This window comes from Equus asinus, chromosome 3, assembly GCF_041296235.1.
Source record: "Equus asinus isolate D_3611 breed Donkey chromosome 3, EquAss-T2T_v2, whole genome shotgun sequence".
Lineage (NCBI taxonomy): Eukaryota > Metazoa > Chordata > Mammalia > Perissodactyla > Equidae > Equus > Equus asinus.
This window is the reverse complement of record NC_091792.1, coordinates 80,399,243-80,420,410: the sequence shown is the minus strand read 5'-3', so window position 1 is coordinate 80,420,410 and position 21,168 is coordinate 80,399,243. Positions and strand designations below refer to the sequence as shown.

Below are 21,168 nucleotides of genomic sequence, written 5' to 3'. Positions count from 1 at the left end.
AAGAGTTTTGCTTGATGAAGGCGTCTCTATAAGGACCCTTTCAACAACTGTCAGAAGCAAAGCAAGTTCTAACGCATGAACACAGCAGTTGAGAACATCACTGAGTTAACGTTCCAAGCCACACAGCTGCATTTCTTGCACTAGGGTTATTAGGAAGTAATTATAAGTTAGAACATCTTTCTTAAGCATCAATTTTACTCAAAGATTTAACAGGAAAAGATTTCCTTTTTCTGTATTAAAACAACAACATATATTTGGAGGAGAGTGAAATGCTTACATGATTTTTTCATATAAAGCCCAAGATTTCAAAATATGTTCCCACTTACAAGGGCCTCTCAGAGCTGTATCACTCGTGCAACCCAGAAGAACGTGGTCATTCACAGCACCCATCCCTGCAGGCGTGCTGTCTTCTGACAGAGGTGTTTGAGAAATACTGATCTCATGAAACATTATCACTTCAAGTAGAGAAAAGTAAGGAGAGATACAACCACAAGCCTGTCCATGGTTCAACAGCGTTATTTTTGTATGTGATAGATGGCAGTAGCATTGAAAACACAAATGTTTACAGTTCCTTTATAATTAAACCGACTCTACTATATACAAGCATTCCAAAGATAAATAAATGTGGACCTACTGCTAAATTCAGTGGTGACAATACAGATCTCTAGGGTAATGGTATATAGGTTTGTACATTCACATATCCACTCACAGACCACATTTACCTATAATATATATATTATACACACACATAAGTTATGTAATTTAAGAGAGACAATACACTTGTGCAGGAAAAGAAACACATCATACTAAAATTCCTCTTAGGGAAACAAATGTTCATCAATTTCTTAAGAGGTTCGTTGGGTTATGTACAACTTAAAATTTAACTAAATCTTTCTTTCCTTTATGTCTGACCCCTGCTCATAATCTGTAAACTCTCCCCTCTTGTTTCATATGCAAGATTGTGTGGTCTTATGATATACAATGGTACAATTATTCATTAACTGTCTTTCTCTCACTTTACAGTGCAATTGTTGAAAAGGCAAGGAATACTTTCGGTAATTGCTGACTATTTATCATAGTACCCAGCACAAAGAAGGTCACTCAATAAGTGTTTGTTGGATTAACTGAGTGAATAATGAAAGAATAAAGAAACACTCAATTGTAACTTCTCTTCCTCCTGTTTCCATCACACTATAGGGCTTCCAGGATAGTGAATGGAATTCCTTTCTTCACCCAACAGGCATTTTCAAGGGGATTCTCTCTTCAATGATTCAAGCTGTACTTGACTAAATAAAGTTAAGTTTTACAGCACATAAAATTTAATACGATAAATAATTTTAAATAAATGTAACCTCCTTTTCCTGAATACAGAACAAATACCTAAAATACTTGTGTTTCAGTGGAGCCAGAACACACAGTTTCTTGTCCATGATATGAATTCTCTAGTCATCTAAACAAGGAATTCTCTTTGAAATCACTATGAGGCTGCTCTTTCAGAGCACACCCCAGAGACTCAGCCGCAGAACCATAAAAATCTCAAAATCTAAGTGAAAATTGTTGAAATGCTGATATGTGGAAAGTGTTAAGAGAATTAAATCACAATTCAAAACTATGAACAGACAGCATCCATAGTGACTGTAGAAATCCTTACAAAATAATGAAATTTAATTTAAATAAAAACTTAGACGTGGAAACTTAAAAAACAAACACAATATAAAACAGCCTTGATTAAAGACACTATGCAATAGGGAATCTTACATTTTATCTTTTCAAATTGTTTTAATTTAGGACTCTTTCATTTGGTTCATGAGAAATCAAAACAAAATTTCTCCATGTATATCTAAAAACAAATCTTCACGCCAAACTGCTATTTTTCAAAAGATGCTTTTGTGAATTAGAAGTACCTGCTGAAATTCACAAAGAGCCAACTATCACAGATTTAAAGTTTGGAGCAAGGATACGGCCCAGCAACCCTGATAGAGGTGAAATTTATCCCTGGTAAAATATTTTTACTTTATTAATTGCCAGGGAACAATGGAAATGGCAAACAGACTTCTGTAAAAGAGAGCTATTTGATTAGAAAGATCTGGAAATGGATATAAACTCTACAGAAATAACCCCTCCCGGAAAGTCCAGTCCGTGCCGTCCCATTAGATGCTGGTTTTGCTTTTCCAATTAACACAGTAGAAGGGACTCTGGGGGGAAGTGACTTTTGATTGGACACACAGCAGGGAAACCGCCCCTCCACTTACCAGCACTGAAACAACAAGCCCGCTTCTACAGTAATATTCTATTGGCTTGCAAACGACTGAAGTATAAAATAGAACAATAGACTGAGTCTAACAAATAACTCTCTCCCCCCAAATATGTGCACAGAGTGGTACAAAACACAGGACTTTTTTTAGGGACCAACCAAAAAATAATTCAAGACAAACTAAGAAATAAAAAAAGAGAAGCAACACCTTCAAATATTAAAAATATAATAAAATTTTCAGACAAGACTTTTATTCAGTATTTTATGTACATTATTGACATGGGCACAAAAACAATACATTTGGGAGACAGTGCCTGGAGGCTGTCGCTGAAACTGCAAAGGTTCAGACCCAGGGAGAAGAGAGCTTGAGTTTCTAGGCCAGTTCTCTCTAGGAAGCCAGCTGTCTATTCAGGGGTCTTGCTGTTGCAGATTCCTCTGCAGAGAAAGACTGTTCAGGATTCATTTACAAGCATATGAGAAGCAGATAAGCCTCCTAGCAAAACCATATGAATCGGTGATGACCTCTTCTCTCTAAATGGCACTTTCCAAGTACCATATTTGTTTCCTATTTTGATCTATTCATTTTTCACAAAAGTAAACCTTGACTCAAGTAAACAACTAGGGAGTTTGGCAGCACGCTAGCAGGTGGAGAAAGTGAATCTAAAGGCAGCACTAACACAAATTGAGCCCTTAGGAGCTGGGCGCAAGCTAGTCAGTCTCCACTAGAATCCCTAGGCCAAATGTTGAGCTAATTTGCTCCCTGGAGTATTACAGATTATTCCCAGGGACGTCCACAAGGCAGCGGGTAAAAAGGGCAGCAGGAAAAGGGAGAGGGAGAAAAGGAGGGAATTAAAGGGTAGGTAGACAGTCCTTTCGGAGTTAATAGTTGTTTTTTCAGGCAAAGAGGACAAGAAAAGAAACTGAGAAGATGACAAATTGGGAAAGGATAGAAGAAAAAGCCCAAAGAACAGACGTTCAAGGATATTCAAATGTGGGGGGGAAAGCGTATATGTGAAACCATTTAACACTGGTCTCGAGTATATATATTCTTTCTTCATTAAAAAAATTTTCAGCTACAAAACTGATTTAAAAAGAAAAATCCAACTCCCATGAAAACAAATTGACCTGAGTTATGAGATCCTAATCAAAGAAACTTCACAAATCTTAAACATTAAGTTCTAACAACCTCTAGAAACCTTCTATCATAAGTCAAAAAACAAATTTACTATAGCAGTCAGATTTTTCTTCTCCAGAAATTTATCCCCACTTGCAGGTCCCACTTTTTTCATTATTATTAAAATAAAATTTAAAATGAGATTTCTTTTTTTTTTTTTTTTGCCCATCAGACCGGCAACAAATAAATAGCATCCAGTGCTGCTAAGGGTGGAAGGAAATAGCTAATTCTGCACGCAGCATTTAATGCAAAATTTTAAATATGCTCAGCCAGTGGCCTAGCAATATCAATCCTAGAAATTAAGTGGAGGTCCTACTTTTACCAACATTGCCTCTACCTGAATTACAGTTTTCACTGACTTTAAAATATATCATCATTTTACGTCTAAGAAAGAAAAAAGAATACAATTTATTACTTCCATCAATTATAAGATGCACCCCAATTTGAGAGACATGTGGGGGGGAAAAAACGTTCATTTTAGAATGGATGGCACCTCCCAACTGGCTGGCTGCTTCCCGCCTCCTCTCCTAACCCCTGCCCCATCCTCCTACGTGTAATAGCACTATCCAGCTCAAAGGCCCCTGCGTCCCTCTGCCCACATCCAGAAAAGCTAAATCAGACATTAACAGCGCGCAAAGCTTGCCACAATGGAACCCAGCAGCTCTCCAGCCTCACCTTCCACCACTCCCACAACATAACTCTACCCTGAAGTCACGATGAGGATCTCGACTTTCCATAAGCACTGCATGCACTTTTATGCACTATATAAACTATTCCTTTCTATGAACTGTCTCCCTTCCCACCTTGCTCAGCTAGGAAAGTCCTACTCACACTTCATAATCTGTCTGAAGCATTTTCAAAACATAAAGTCATTCCAGGGTACACATGGGGATGGACAATTTTATGAGAATCAATTTCCAGATCTTTAATTCCAAAATCTCCTCCATCTTAAAACTATCTCCTTAAGAACACTCCAGTTCTTCTTTCCCCCCCACACACCTTTTCTTTCACAAATGTTCTTCTCCACTTTACAAAGCTTACAATGACGCATTGCCCAGGGCTAAAAACCTCCAGAGCACCCAGCAACTGGAGACCACTTGGAGCTCTAGTCTGGACGACCAGTCCCATAAGACTAGAAGGCAGAATCTCAGTTCATCCAGCCATTAACTCATGGCCAGACTCCGCGCCTTTCTCCACCTGTAGGTTGGACTGTTTATCTGTCAGTCCGTCTAACTCAGAATTAGAAATCGAAATGAGATGCTTGGGGGAGGCACAGTTCATTTAAACTGAAAAATGGAGTCATACTTTTTCTTACCAGAAGTTAAGTGTGATTTGGCTTATTGGTTTGACACATAAAGATTAGTTTTAGTATTAGATGATGTGGTGAACATTTCCCAATTTGAACTGACCAAAAAGAAATAAAGATATTTAAAGCACATATATAACCTGCCATAAGCAAGAAATTATATCCTTTACAGGATAATATTCATCATATTTTGCCATAAATATTTGTTATACATCTATTTCGTTCCATTGGACCATGACTTAATTAAAAATCTAAACTGTGTTAGTCATCTCTTTATTCTCTTAAATATCTCATTTATTCTAGTGTTCAACAAATTTTTGATGGATTATTGGATCAATCAGAGCTAAAATTAAATCTCCTTGTTAAAAATTCCTACAAGAACATAGTAGTAATTACACTGTTGAATAAATAAAAGCAGCCCTCCCAACCAGGAGTACTCATTCCCTCCTCTGAACAGCCTTTTCACGCTACCTGTAACTCACTCAGCATTCCATGCTAAAAACATTACACTTCAGTATATTCATATTTTCTGCAAGATGAAAAGCTCCCCAAGGTTAGGAGCCATATCAGACTGGCTTCTGTCATCACCTCAGCACGTAAGGTAAACCTTACTCAACATTTTCCAGTAAACTACTAATTTCAGACAAACATATCAGCCTTTGCTCTATGGAACACTGATACCTAATTTAATCTTACTGCCATGTGCTTTGGCTCAGGGTAGAGAGGGTAATTCCTAAAAAGAAAAAAGTGCTGTCTGTCTATGAACACGATGCCACTGACTCGCCACGAGCAGGGCAGGCATGCTGAGTTATTTTTTCCAGTAGTATGATGAATTGTGCTCACTGAGCCACTTGGTTCCTCCAGGGACCAATGGCACACATTTTCATATAGCCTGCCAGGATTTCAAATATAATTTTTGGCCACTGAGTAGGACTGGCATTTTCTTTTTCTTAAAAAAAAGTGTAGCTATTTCAAAGTGACAATATTAAGAGTAAAATAAAATAACCAAGTGCACATGCAGTAGCCATAAATGCTTGATCTCTCGTTGGGAGCCTGTAAGACCTTCGGATCAGCTCTAATTGCTTCATACATGAGTCAGTTTTGGGTCTCAATATCTTATGACTGACCACATGTAGATCAAATATTTATAAGGTGAATTTTACATGCTTTCCTTTCAATTGCTTACTGGTCATACCAGAGATCTGCTTCATAGAAAAAGGAACATCCCACTGCCTTCCAACTTCTATATAAAACCTTCTTCCCAACATTCTTGAGTTTTACATTATTTCATGACCTTAAATAAAAAATACTAGTATTTGTTATTCATTTATTCTGAAAATGCCAATTTTAAAAACTGACGTAATTCCGTTTTTAACAGCATACATTCTGGTATTCCAACAGAAAAGAAATTCTCAGTAATAAATGAAGAATACATACACATCTACAGCTTACTAAAATATTGTTTAAGTAACTAAACCTACCAATGAAATAAAATCAGGCTGTTCTCTTCATATTCATTTAAATGACTTTAATACACTAAATTGATATCCCACTTTCACGCAACGTCACCAGCACAGAACACCACAATACAATTTTTCAGTTCATTACTGCCTCTTTCTCTCTCATTTTCTTGTTTCTTATTTATTTATTTGTCATTTTCACACATTAGACTGCCCTCTCCCAACATAAATTATCTAAATGTGAACTATAAAAATTTTACTTTGTTTTTTTTATAAAATCTGTGCCTACTTTCAAAGGAGAGGCCACCTTCCAAATAAACTTGAAGAAGACACTACATTTAAAGTATAAATGAATCTGTAAAAATTTATGTTAGAAAGAATTTTAAAATATACAGACATAAAGAATGGCTATCTAGAAACACGAACGGAACAGTGCGCAGGTAGAAAGATTTTCAACTTTGTATCTGGGTAGCCAACCACCCTGGTTTGCCCGGAACCAAGGAGGAAGTTCGCTCGAGTCAGGTCTTCCAGGGCTAAAACCAGAGAAGTCTTGGGCGCACTGGCACCAGCTGGTCTCTGACACACAAGCTGAAACAGATCTTCAGTTTCTCTTTATTCAGCAGTGAACTAAAAGCAAATCATAAACATTTTAAAGAGATGCTTTTAGCAATTTGACTTTTTTCCTTCTCCCCAAAGCCCCCCAGTACATAGTTGTATATTTTAGTTGTGGGTCCTTCTAGTTGTGGCATGTGCGATGCCGCCTCAGTATGGCCTGATGAGTGGTGCCATGTCCGTGCCTAGGATCCAAACTGGCAAAACCCCAGGCCGCCGAAGCGGAGCTGGTGAACTTAACCACTTGGCCACAGGGCTGGCCCCAGCCATTTGATTGTTTATAACAGTTCACAATAATGCTTGTTTTGTTTGTACAGTTTAAGGAAAATGTAAATAAACCCTACAAGGCTTTTGAATATCTACTCTGTAAATTAGGGAATTTAGCCTACAATATTTACTTTTTACTTTCTGTTATATCAAATTAATTGGCCTTTATGTGTGAGTTTAAAAGTCAAGAAAAATAAATAAAATGAACTAAACTATTAAGTATTTAACTTAAATGAAAACTCTGTGAAGCCTAATCTAGGAATTTTCCTTTTTTATTAAATGCTTTAGATTATGTAAAGATTTAGATTATGTAAAGTACCCATTAACGAATTCTTATTTTTTGTATCACAAAGTGGTACTAAAATGCTTGGTAAATGATTAAAAGTAATAGAAAGCCTGTCCATTTTACATGAGTTAAGGCAGTGAGAAATTGACATGTTCAAAGTGAAAAATGTACAGAGAGAAATACTAGAGTGGCATGATCACCTGTTACTAGTCATAAATTTTTGCCTGAAAAACAAATTCTCCTCTGGCTTGTTTTCTAGTCACAAACTCACAGAGTTTGAATATTATTCTGAAATTATTAAAGAAGCAAAGAAATGTAAAGCCTTCAAAAGAGTTACTCAGGAATCATTCCGGCAAACAGGCTTTCTGATAGCAAACTTTTCAATCACTCGTCTATTACCAGTGAATTAAATATAGGGATAGTGGGCTTTTTAATATTTAAACTATTAAAGCATGAAAGATATTGCCTGAGATATTACTTCAAAATAATAAAACTTTTTTAAAAAAATGATATACCTGAATTTTAACTGCCTAAATTATACATAATTTATACAATTTAAGAAACTAAACCCTTTTTACAACAAGCTGAGTCTAATTCACTTGTGTGGAGCTGAATTGCCTTAGAAGAAAATTTAAATGAAAATGGCTTTTAAAGGCATCTCATTTAGGGCTCAAAGAACCTTACTGAGGTTGATCATTCTCAATCAGCTTCAATCTGTCACTTCAGAGTTTTGAAAGTGTTACCAGATTCCTAAGTACATAAACAATATCAGAATGCGCCACACACATAACAAGGACACTGATGTGTGCTCTTGCATTAGGGCCAGCACTACATGAAGGTAAACTCCTGTGCAATGGTAAATGACTGCCAGCTGAAACATTCTCCCCTCACCAGACTACAAGCTTCAGGAGGGCAGGGGTTGCTCGAGTTTCTCTGCCACTTCCCTAAAGCCTACAGAAGTGCCTAGGCACACAGAAGGTGCTCAGGAAATACACTGAATTAATACATACCATATTACGGCCACTGAGATCTTGCCTTTTAGAATAATCGTAAATGGCAAACACTTTAGAACTTGAACAACTAGTTGAAGGAATCATTTTCTTGGGTAGCAATTTCTCATATATCTAATACTTACCCCAAAACAACACAGTATAATAATTTTACAGCCATCTTGTCTAAAATTGTTTTACCTCATCTTTAGACAGACGCTTTCTCCACTGACGTTACAGAAGGTAATACATAAATCCTTAACTAAAACAAACATTAACTCTTTTAACAGTAACTCACCCTTTGCATTGTGCAGGGCCCACATGACTTTCCAATAAAATCAACAATTTTTTCTGTATTTCCATTTAAATCTATGTTCTCCCTTCAAAGGATCTAAAAAAGGAGAGCGAGTGAAAAGTCAAATTCACTGTGGCTTGACTAGCAAGACCATTGCAGTACCACAGCTGATGGTTCATTCACATGGCACACAACATCACTCTGCCAGGCACTGGGCCAGCTCTGAAAAAACAAAGGGAGTAAGAGAGACATCAGGCCTTATCCTCACGGAGTTAGTGGTATTGTGGAGGACCCAGACAACAGTAACCAAAGGAACAAATAAAATAATCACAAATTATGGCAAATGCTATGAGGAAAATGGGGACAAAGAGGTCAAAGCAGAAACCTATTTTCACTAGTAGGGTCTGGACAGGCTCCACTGAGGAAGTGACATTTCACTCAAGATTGGAAGGACAAGAAAAATTTAGTCTGTGAAAAGCAGAAGGAAGCACATTTGAGGCACAGAACACAGCAAGTACAAAAGCCTGAGTGGGAAAGAGCTGAGCACTGGGAGAAGTGAAAGCAACCTTGTTGACCTGAGCCAAGCTGAACTGTGCAGCAGCTGCAGCAGAGGTGTGAGCCAACCCTGTGGTGAGCTCTGGGGCTTGGATGGCCCTTCAGGGTTGTCCCAAATGGAGGAGGCAAGGGGACTGGGCCTTTGCAGTCTGCATTGACCAGGGAAGTGGTACAGCCCTGACTGGTGCAGTCATGAGCAGTCAGCAACCTGCCCTCCTGGAAACGGGCAGGTGAGGGCCTTGACTGTGAAGGGGAGCCCTGGCCGGGGCTCTGGGCAGGGCACCACGGCGTCTACTACAGCTGCCCACTAAGAACCCGACTTCGATCCAGGCACTGGGGACACCATGCTGAACAAAAGCAGACAACGCTCTGTTCTTTCAAGAAGCCGATGTCTGATAGGGAAGAGACATTATTCAAAAACTACACAAACGAAAACAAACTTGTGATTGTTACAGATGCTAACACACGGTATTAGGAAAGCCTAGATTAAGAATATATATTGATGGTAGTCAATGTAATACATATTTTGACCTAAAATGTTTTGAATGTCTTACACAATTATTGCTTTACTGGCACTTTGATGACTCGTAATTATCTTCAGGATGAAAACTCTAATGTAACCATCCTCCTGTTTGCCAGGACTGTAGTATAACTGAAACATACACACCTATCGCCTTCACTTAAATTAACGTCCTCTATCTACAAACACGGTTAATCAAAGAAAGTTTAACGAAGGTCAGAAAACAGATTGTGAGCAGTTACTGAATCTCATAAGCAAACTTCAAACAAAAGTTTATTTCTGCCAATAACAAGAGGTGGCATACATAACTTAGATTGTTCTGTCCTCCTTTGTACCTTATATGCAAATTAAATATCTCACTCTTGTCAGAAGAAAATAATTTTCTTAAAAAGTCATGGTCTCACTGAATTTTACTTTCCAACAAGATTGAAGCATCTTGTTTAATCTTACTCCTTGAAGCACTGAAGCATTTTTGTCGTCACTGTTATTACTCCCTTTCTCTTTCTCAGCAATGTCAAAATCTCAATAGTCTAATTTTTAAAGCAAACAAACCAACAAGCAAATAAATGAATTTGAAACTCTGTCTCTACAAACGGAGGAAAACAGTTGTACCCAGCTCCAGGAGAGGATGTGTCCTCTCAACTACCCTTGACATCACAAGCGGAAGCAAGCAGCAGCAAGCAAAAACAAGTACACAGTAAACACGAGGGTGATGGTTAAACACCAAGTCACGAGTGGGTAGGAAAAACGCTAAAAAGGATGGCCATTTTAATGATTCATCTCTGCTTTCTCAACTCTTCTCCAATCACACTATAAGAACAAAATATGAAGGCACACTAAGGCTGCCATGGGCCTTGTACACAGAAAACACACTCAGTCCAAGAAGCTGGGAGCCCAACGCTGGCTAAAACGGACTCCTCAAAGTCATTACTTCTTTAGGTAATCAGTTACAGCAGGGACTCCACACACATGTCAAGCCAGGCCGAAATGCCGCTCTCTAGACTTATAATAACAGTTGAAATGTAGCTCCACTGTGGTGGTGGTCGTGGGCTCCAACTGGACACTGACATCAGCTGGATCTTAAGCAAAAGGAATCTTCTAGAAGAGTTTGATTAGGAAGGTGCAGGGTAAAAGGAGGCCACAGCAACTGCATTTTGGGTAGCTGCTGGAACCCAGGAACGACAGGTTTGCACATCACTTCACTCTACAGTTCCACACATACTTGTGTTCAGAAAGACAGCAGAGGAAAGCATTTCCAGAGTGAGAGCAGAAGCAGAATGAGAGCAACAGTGAAGATGGTGAATGCTCTGAAAATCTTTTGGCCCTTTAAGGTGTATGTACACAGTAGAGCTCGCCTCTCTCCAGAGAACATCACTGCACACAACCAAGGGGGACCACAAGCTTCAGCAGCAGCTACTGGCTCTTACCAAACCACACGAAATTAATGCGATGTGGCTCTTCACAACGAACACATTTATAAGTGAATGACGAGTGCCTCATACGCTTTATTGCACTAGGTGAATGACTAGAATAATCAATTCAACCAGGTCTACTGGAGAGGCCCATTACATGTCTGATGGGCAGCTTTACTTTCTTCCCCTCCTTATTCAGATTTCTTTCTGTGAAGGGAAAATAACCACGTTGGTGTTTGAATTTAAATCTGGAATGCTGGGAAGCCAGCTACGCAAACAAAAAATAAATAAATAAAAAGGAAACTAGGATTTGGATAAGTCAAAGACACAAACGGATAAAAAGAAACATCAGGAATATTAAAATGCTTTATGAATAAATCAGATATTTTCAATTTATTAAAAACTGCAAAATTCGGTAATATTTAGAAAATCTTTCTAAAAGTTAAAAAAAAAACTCAAAAACTTAAGGGATTTAAGGGAACTTAAGGGAATTACTGGACCCCAACCTTAGAAGAATACAAACCAATATAGACACCTGCAGGAGGTCTGAGCGATCCACAGATAAATTTGCAGAGGCCACAGTAAGCTCTGTGGGGTGTAAGCAAGGCTCTTGCAGTGAGGCGATGGTGGTGGGACGGAGCGAAAAGAGAACAGCCCAGGCTTTACTTCCTGTAACGGGGCAAATCTTTGCACCCCTATGTAAAAGTTCTTCATCTATAAACTGGCAGTATCATTTTCTTAGCTACCTCACAGTTTGGATGGTAAAGCCACATAAGGTAAGACGTGGAAGGGCCCTGTAATGCTAGAACACAACACACATAAAGGGCGGCACTGCCATTGCGGCCAGAATCAGCGCCACTGTCCCAACACAAAGCTGCTGCTCAACAAACATTTGTTGAACGAAAGAATGAACATTTTAAAATAATTTTTAAAACCTAAGACCAAATGACCAAATGAATCCAATATGTAACATTATATTAACAGACATATTCTGTAATGTTCTAGTTTTCTGTAATAATTGCCAATGCTGATCCAGTGCTTACTATTTGACAGGCCCTTTTGGAAAGACTTTAGAAATATTAACCTGACAACTCCATGAGGTAGAATTGACTAAGAGAATCTATCTATTAATCTTTGTCTATAGATGAAGAAAATTACCCAACCCAAAATACAGTAGTAAATAATTTATCAAAATTTCAGAGTTTTTAGGGCAAAGATTCAATTCAAACCTAAAAAATCTAGCTCTAGCAACGATGCTTTTAATCTAAAACGAATTCATTAACACAAACACTCAGTGGCAAACTGGTAAGTGCACCTTGAGAATGTTACAGCAAATGACCAAAGCAGCATCTGCAGATAAAGTCGGTTCAGGATCATCGTTATCTGTGCTACGCAGTCATAATCTTTTCATATTCTGGAGCCAACTTGACAGCATCATATCGATTATACGGCCTCCTGCTTCACTTCTCTCTGCCTTCAAAATACTCCTTCCCCAAGCCCCACATATACTCATAACTGCGTATCTTAAGGAGCTTTGTATAGATGTGAAAATGCTTAAACAGGCGGAATTCTTAAAGAAGCATACTAGAAATACCTAGATTACATAAACGTTTACAGTCATTAGTTCACTAACAATTTACTACTGACTGCAATAAGTATTATATTAGATACCGAATGAGGATAGACTAGCAATTAAAGACAGAATCTCAATCAATTATCTTTAAAATCTAAGACACAAAACATACTTACGTGAGATAGCCTGGAAACAGTTTTTAAAAACCACTTATCTCCACTTGAAAACTGGTATGTGACTAGTTGAATAAAAAAGTTCTAAAGAGAAACAGGAAGGGTCAAATTCTGGGGAGACAAGTGCCAGAGAATAGAAATGAAGTTTAGGGCCAGCCCCAGTGGCCTAGTGGTTAAGTTCAGCGTGCTCTGCTTCAGCAGCCCAGGTTCAGTTCTCAGGTGCTGACCTACACCACTCTGTTAGCGACCATGCTGTGCTGGCGGCCCACATACTAAAAAACAGAGGAAGCTTGGCTCAGATGTTAGCTCAGGGCAAATCTTCCACAGCAGAAAAAAAAAAAGGAAAGAAAGAAAGAAATGAAATGAAATGAAATTTAATTATTCCATGTGCTTGAGATGCTTCAGTGAGAAAAACATAAATTTAATAAAAAATATAAAACCTGGATTCTCTACCCATTTCTCACATCACGGATTCACACAACTTCCAGGCTATCTGTATGTGTCATTATCAGAATTAAACTTACTTAATTATCTGTATTCCGTCACCCACTAACATGGCACCAGCTGGTACAGTGGATCATTACAGGGTTAAAGTGAGCAGAAAGGCTGATGGTGACCATGGCAGTGACTCTAAATAAAGAGTGGTTCAAAAATGAGGAAAACATTTCAAACAAAACCATGTTCTCTTATCTCCTAGCCCTCACAACTACAAACTAGAAGAATCTTCTTCTGTTTTTTCCTTCTGGTCATCTTCCTAAAACTGCCCAACTCTCACCCCATCAATCTGTTTCAGGCAGCTACTTGACTCCCTGACACCACACATATGCACATACACACCAATGTGCACACACATTTCACAGACCAGATATGCTCTATTCACACACCTAAGGATATGGGCAATATCACCCGTTCTCAACCACCTATATAAGCTCTAGGCTGAGGAATAGCACACTGAGCTACAGGATGGAACTATGAAAATCAGTATATGCTTAACCATCCTCGGCCAGGAGTCAGACATTCTGAATCAAACCCCAGATCTTTCCTTGTGTCTGTGTGGTCTTGGGTAGTTATTTAATCTTTCCGACCCTCACTTTTCTCATTTACTGAATCTTGGATGAAGAAATAGCTAATATACTTTCCAGTTCAAAACTCTTAATTCCTGAAAACATAACAGTGAATTCAAAAGGAGACAGAATAGTTTTGATCTATAGAAGGTTTTAGTATCACATTTTTCTATAGGATCACAACTGTTCTATGTCATGATGGTTGGCTCCTACTCTCTTACTGAGTAACATGTTGGCTTCCCTATGCCAAAGGCAAGATAACAACATTTTCCAATACTGCTAACATTTGAAACCTTAGAGGAATACATCGGTCACTCTGCTTTTAAATTATCTGATTTTTAGTTCCAATGTGCTGTTTTAAAACATGCTTCCTATACAGAAGTTTCTTTCTTAAAATGCCTTCTGTAGAAAAGTCATCCCAGGACCAACCTCCGATAATATGAATATCTTTATTCTCCACGAGACAATGTCTACTCTCCACGACACAAAAGTAAGTTAGAGGCTACACACTTCTACAGGATCTCCTACTTTTGTACTTAATCATTTTTGTAATGTTAATGAGAGGAGTGAAACAGGGAGGCTGCATAATTAACCTCTCCAATGTGTGAGTTGAACAACCCAGAAACAGCATACAAAGAAGTCAGCATGCGCAGTATTCTGCTGAGAGCACCTAACACACAGCACGCTCACTTCAGTAAGTCATGGAGTGAGAGGAAGCGAGAGATCATTTCCTCATCACAGCGCTAATGGGGACTGACTAGGAGCACAATTGAAGAGTATGCTGCCCTCAGGCAGACAAGAGAGAGGCCACCAGCCCACAGACACAGGGACACACGAAGGCTACCCAGGAAAACAAAACTTAATAGCTCCCGTTATTTGATGGGACACACACCTCCTATATTTTAAAAGGGTTTAAAATACTTTAGTAGCAGTTCCTTGAAGATGTACCAGACATGATCCAGTTTCGTTAAGCATGGAATGAGCTAACATAGAATTCCAAGTCCAACTAGAGGAAAGTCAGAGCTCTCTATTCTGCACCACAGCACCTGCCTGTAAAAGGTCAGATGCCAAACACGTGGCTCTGTAACAAACAACTTTAAAGGAAACTATTTAAAATCATTGCCAAGCTATGTCATAATTTTACACACATCACTGACAAAAAAGAAAAGGTTGAAAAATTGACTCTACTTATGAAACTGGACTATTGTAACTGTCAGCCTGCACGTATTTCAAAGAAATCTCCTGAGATTTAATGAGATTGGTGAGTAGTTTCTCCTCTACCTGTTGGAGTGGATTTTTGAAAAATGGTTTCCCATAAAGGCTTTCACAAAGATAAAAAGAGATGCACTCCGATTACACAAGAGAGAAGACTCCCAGACTGCATGGGGCCACCTCCGCCCTGAGCGCACCTGCCCCGTCTCACCAGCCAACCGCACTGCACACCTCGTGGTGGACTCACCTCTCCTGCCACTTAGCACCAGCTCCTCTTCACCACTAGCTCAGTCTTACCAGTGCTGCCACCAGGCCTGCAATCTTGATAGATCACCTTGGACTGGTTTCTGATTTTCACCTTTTTATCACTAATAGTGACAAGAACTGCATTCAATCACTATATACCATACACTTTCACCGTCATTTTATTTAATTCAATTCATTACCATATCCTGTAGGCTGTTTGTTTGCTTGAAAAAGTCTTAAATTTACCTCTTACCCTCCAAAGTCACTGCTACACCCCAGACAGGCTGTCTTCAACCCTCTCATGCAGTGTCTCAAGAGCATCCACCCTTTACTCCTCTATTCACCTAGTTGATCTGCAGGAAACTGAGCTTCCTAAAACACAATTCAACACGTCCTCTAAAGTCTATAGTGGCTGCATCTACTTTCTATTACAATATTTCCCAGTGTATTTGTCACAAGAAAAATAAAAAAGCACCCACAGCCGACTAGGTTTGAGATATTCTGCTTGCTCTAGCATCCTCCAGGAATCTCACCATGTACAATAACCTATTAAAATCTCTTTGGTCTTGAGTTGCAAAAATTAGTTTACTTTAACTTATTCCATACTTGTTTGATCAAGGTGCCCTTCTTTCCTCCAGAACATGCATTAATAGAGCAATCTGGGAAATGCTATTATCATGTATCAATTCCAAACACTTCCCTGGCTTTCAATTCCCTCCTCTGTCCTTGTGAACCAATGGCACCCATTTCCCATCACCTTCTTTTGCCTCTGATGTAGCAGCCCACTTTCTTTAAGTGCGTTATACTCATCTCTTTCCCAACCCAGCTGCCTTATAGAAGCTTACAATAAAATGAGAGTGAAAAAAATAAATAACATATATATATACACACATACACACACATAAATAGTTGAATAATATAAGCAATGTCCCAAAAAAATATATAATTAAGTGCTCCTGAATGGCAGTGGAAAGGAGCTTTGAAAGAGCAAATATTAGGAATTAGAAAATTAAATTTCTTATCTAGCCACTATCTGTTTGCTATTGGCAAGTCCATGAACCTCTTTTGGCCCTCCCAAAGATGTAAAACTGAAGATTTTGACTAGATGACCAATAACATCCTATGATACTTTACCATTCAGACTACAGGGGAAGACACAGGAAGGTACTATAATGTGAAGAGAACTTGAATTTAGAGCCAGACAGACGTAAGTGTCGATTCAGTTTCCACATTAGAATTCCTTCCTTGTATTATTCTAGTTAGAATTAGAGATGATGCATTTAAGGCATGCAAAGCAAAACATAATTAGTACTACAGAAATGGTAGTTAGTGAATTAAAAGGAAACCACTGTTCTTCAGAGAAAGGCTGCTATATCACAAAATGTAAGAAGAATTCTCATCACTCAAACATTTAAATGTATATATTTATCATTGCTCTTAGTAAATAGTAAACATCCTATCAAATTCCACTGAACATCCAACTGCTCTGGGAAAAGGTTTTGTCATCAGCACTTACACTGACTGACTGACATCTAAGATCAACTCAGTCAATGCTGACTTACCACAGACAACCTTTGCTATTTCTAGGATTATCTGTCCTTTTTCCAAAGGAACTAATGATGCAGATCTGGATGCCCAATGGCTACAGACCGACAAAACTGTCAAACTTCTAATTAGTGAAATTCCCCCATTTTCTTCTGTCGGTCCCTCATTAATAGCTACTCTTTGTAATTAAAACCTGAATTGAAATATTCTGAAGACATCTGTCAGAGATTCTTAAGTATTGTGTAACACTTAGGACAAAAATTTAAAAATAAATTATTGCTTTTTTGAGTTTTAATATATTTTAGATGAATGCAGGCATTACTACAAAGTTAGATGATTTCAATTTCTTCTTTTATAGACATTTTATCTATCTTTGACGTTACTTTAATACTGTTAGCAAAAATAAGACAAATAAATTTATTCCTGCTTTTTTTTTTCTCCCCAAATCCCCCCAGTACATAGTTGTGTATTTTAGTTGTGGGTCCTTCTAGTTGTGGCATATGGTACGCCGCCTCAGCGTGGCCTAATGAGCGGTGCCATGTCTGTGCTCAGGATCCGAACCCTGGGCCGCCAAAGCGGAGCACGCGAACTTAACCACTCGGCTATGGGGCCGCCCCAAGACAAATAAATTTAGCTTTACATTTTTATTTTATGTTATATAATATAAAATATTATTAAAATAATGCCTTTGCTATCATTTAGGAGAAATCAGTGTTCCTTTTTTTTTTTTTTACTGCAGTCACTCCTCATTGAAATACCAAAGTTAAATAGGAAAAAAGAGCCAGCACAGAAGTTAAGGATCTATTATCTCGTGAGAGGGCAATATGTTAACATTCCAAGTTCTTGATATACTCACTTCAGTTATCAGACCCAACTGAGTTTTAAGAACATGATAGAGAACTTGCAGCAGATATTAGCTTTTAATTTCATTTTATACAGACAGACTTCTAAATATTTAGTTATCTGCTTTATTTTTAGTGTAGGACAAAAGTGACATTATATTATTAACTTCCTGTTTAGTTGTATGGTGCATTAGCAAACACAGCTTTAATATGACAAAGCTAAATTATCACAGTGGAAATAAGTTTAATATTTTTATATTATATCACATTTTGAAGAGTGTCCCCTCAAAATATTTATAACATAATACAAAACATAAACAAATTTCCTACTTAATTTTTCACCAGTTAAATAACAAATCACCATTTCTCTAATTTTCTCAGTGCTAAAGTGCAAGTGAATAGCCTTTTACCACTTGAGTCTGGACGACTGTGGACGGTGACTCTGAAATGCTGCAGAGGGTATCAAGGTAATAGCTACTGAATATATTATTTAACATGTAACCTCTGCAATGTTTTATAGTCACAATTTTAAACACAAAGAAAAAATGTGAGAATTTGAGAGGCGATGAGAATTCTGATATGAAGAGTCTAAATCCTCTCGTTATAGTTTAAGAAATTGTCCTCTAAATAAATCATGCCCCTTGGCCAAGGTGACACAGTTAGTGTGCTGTGGTGAAAAGGCCTGGAATTAAGAGTCAGACAGACCTGGATACGAAGCCAGGCTCCAACCCTGTGTATGTCACACACATTACCGTATCATGGCCTCAATTTCTTCGTCTGTATAAAGGGCCTATTAATGAGCATTTCGTCTGTTGCTGTGACAATTAAACTGAATAGAGTATTATGATGGTACACAAAGGATGGGAAGCACACAGGAAGTCCTATCCTTGTCAGAGAAACAGCTGCCACAGTCCAGGTTTCTTGTCCCTTTGTGTACAACTCACCAAGATGATATTCTGCTTAACTTGCTAGTGGCTTAAAATTTAAAATACATATAGTTTTGAAACATCCTAATTATGTGAATTTCATGAATTCAAAACTGTACCCTCTGAGGGGCCTGCCCCACGGCCAAGTGGTTAAAATTCCACGCACTCTGCTTCAGTGGCCTGTGGTTCACAGGTTCGGATCCTGGGTGTAGACCTACTCCACTTATCAGCCATGCTGTGGAGGCATCCCATGTGCAAAGTGGAGTGGGACTGGCACAGATGTTAGCTCAGGCCTAATCTTCCTCAAGCAAAAAAAGAGGAAGATTGGTAACGGATGTGAGGTCAGGGTGAATCTTCCTCACACACACACACAAAAAACCCTGTATCCTCTGCCACCTACATATTAAGTTAGCATAATTCACTAATCTGAAATGACTTTAACAAAGCTTTTTCATTCTATTCATTAGCCTCTGCTTTTTTTTCCGTGAGTTTAATTTTTTTCCCCAACTGCAACATTTTTAATAGGGTTACTGAGTAAGTGTAATTCTCTCTGTAAATACAATGGACTGCTAACCTCTGTATTAAGGGGAAATAAAATTTTTAATAGTCAGGTAAAATGTCTCAGTTGTGATTACCAAGTGTCCTTTTCCCTGAACAATTAAGTTAATACAATGATTAAAAAGAAAAAAAAAAAGGTTGTTCCTTCTTTCAAATAAGGTATCTTTATAGCCTATAAAGAATGCTTTCAATTTTATGAGAAACTGTACTTCCACTTAATCCAAAGAAAATTTTCATATTACTTATCTTTAACTTCTTTACTACACATTAATATTAACTTATGAGAAAGAACTAGCAGTGATTTTTTTAGTCCTCAAAGTATCATAAAATTACATCTATATGCAGACAAATGTGGAACAGTGAGAAGAAAATGACAGGAAATCCTCCATTGTTTCACTTCTCAGAGAAAAAGAAATGCATAACAATATATACACATACATATATATTTTTTTCTCTATGTTCTCCCAAAGATAGATAAATTTCTTTCATTACATATGGTACCTATAAAGGATGGCCTTAGACATTTTTACTTATGTTTTGCTAACCACAAAATTCAATCACAGAGATTTTTCTACTGTGTGAAAATGTGAGTGACACAGTATTCCCAGCTGCTGAAAGTAAATGGAAAGATCTACATAAGTTACACAGGACAGAAATTAAGTTGGCTCCAACAATGGCTATTGCTTTGGAATATAGAACACTTGACATTTCACTCTCCAGAACCACAGACCATTTGTTAAATGGCCTATAATTGCCAACCATAGGGATTTTCTAATGCTCTTCCTGAATAAGAGAAAACAAAAATGTTGTAGAGATTAAAAGCAACGTGCAAGTCCCAGATGAACTAAGGGTGTACACTAACAATTGCCAATTCAATAAAAGTACATTCTAACCCCCTTCCTTCTTCTTTTCCCAAGAAGTTCAAAGATAAAGTGGACACAGATTTTAGCCAGCTGGAAGAAACTTTTGCCATTCTCAAAAGCAGAGCAGGATCTTAATCTCTCCTATGAGCCAGCTTGCACGTAGATACCAAGGGTAGTGTCTGTGGAGGCGATGAGAGTCACAGGACAGTGACTCTCAATACTCCACCTCCTTGGCCAAAGGAGTAAACAGTGTCCCTGCAGAAACCGAGAACCAGATTCTCCTGCAAGAAAGGAACATACCCATAGTGCCTAACCATAGTCCTCATTTCTCATTCCTGAAACCATGTTTTTAACACAAAATGGGTTCCGAGGAGTAAATATGATCACCCCCAGTTCTGAGATAAGGAGACTGCCTACACGTCCAATTTTGAAGAGTCAGCTTACACGTCCAAAGACAATCAGCGATGTGCAGCCGCCTCCAACCCCAAACTCCAGACGTCTGACTGCAAACGTCACGTCCTTAGCCAGTCTCCCTATTACCAGGCCACGGCCAGTTTAACCTGTTCTTGTTTTTCTACCTTGCTCTCAAAAGAATTAAAGTAAACACAATCTTTTTCTTGGTTTGTCTGTCGTATGACTGAATATAGACTTTGGTATGGTTATAAATACAGTAAAGTATTACTAAAGGAATACAAACATCCACTCAACTAAAACATAATTATTCCTTACCTTTATCTTTTGATTTACATGTAATTTTTTTTCCTCAGTTGTCAATAACTATCCAATGAAAACTAAGACACACCACTACGGAACTGATGAGAGAAAGAGTCTGGGGAAAATCTCTCTATTCACATGGGTAACACCATGGTAATGGTTTTTAGCTGTGTGCATCTATACAAAAAATGCTGCAGAGAATTTCAGAGTTCCAAGACCCTCTGAAGACCATATATTGGCTCCATATAGGTCCAAGTATAACCCTGTTTGATGGATACCTGAAATCTCAAAGCAAGTTATTGTTATTATTAACTTATTCTTT

General features: G+C 38.1%; 1 protein-coding gene across 14 annotated transcripts in view; it reads right to left on the bottom strand.

Moving 5' to 3' along the window:
• PPP3CA (protein phosphatase 3 catalytic subunit alpha) overlaps positions 1 to 21,168 on the bottom strand; it is a 284,698-nt gene that overhangs the window by 178,281 nt on the left and 85,249 nt on the right. For 2 of the 14 annotated variants that reach the window (XM_070505280.1, XM_070505281.1), the window contains exon 1: positions 8,647 to 8,734. The exons of the other annotated variants lie outside the window; for them this stretch is intronic. In XM_070505280.1, coding sequence (XP_070361381.1) covers positions 8,647 to 8,671 — 25 coding nt within the window. In that variant the 5' untranslated portion in view covers positions 8,672 to 8,734. Of the gene's footprint in view, positions 1 to 8,646; positions 8,735 to 21,168 lie in introns of those variants that run through there. 14 annotated transcript variants of the gene reach the window in all.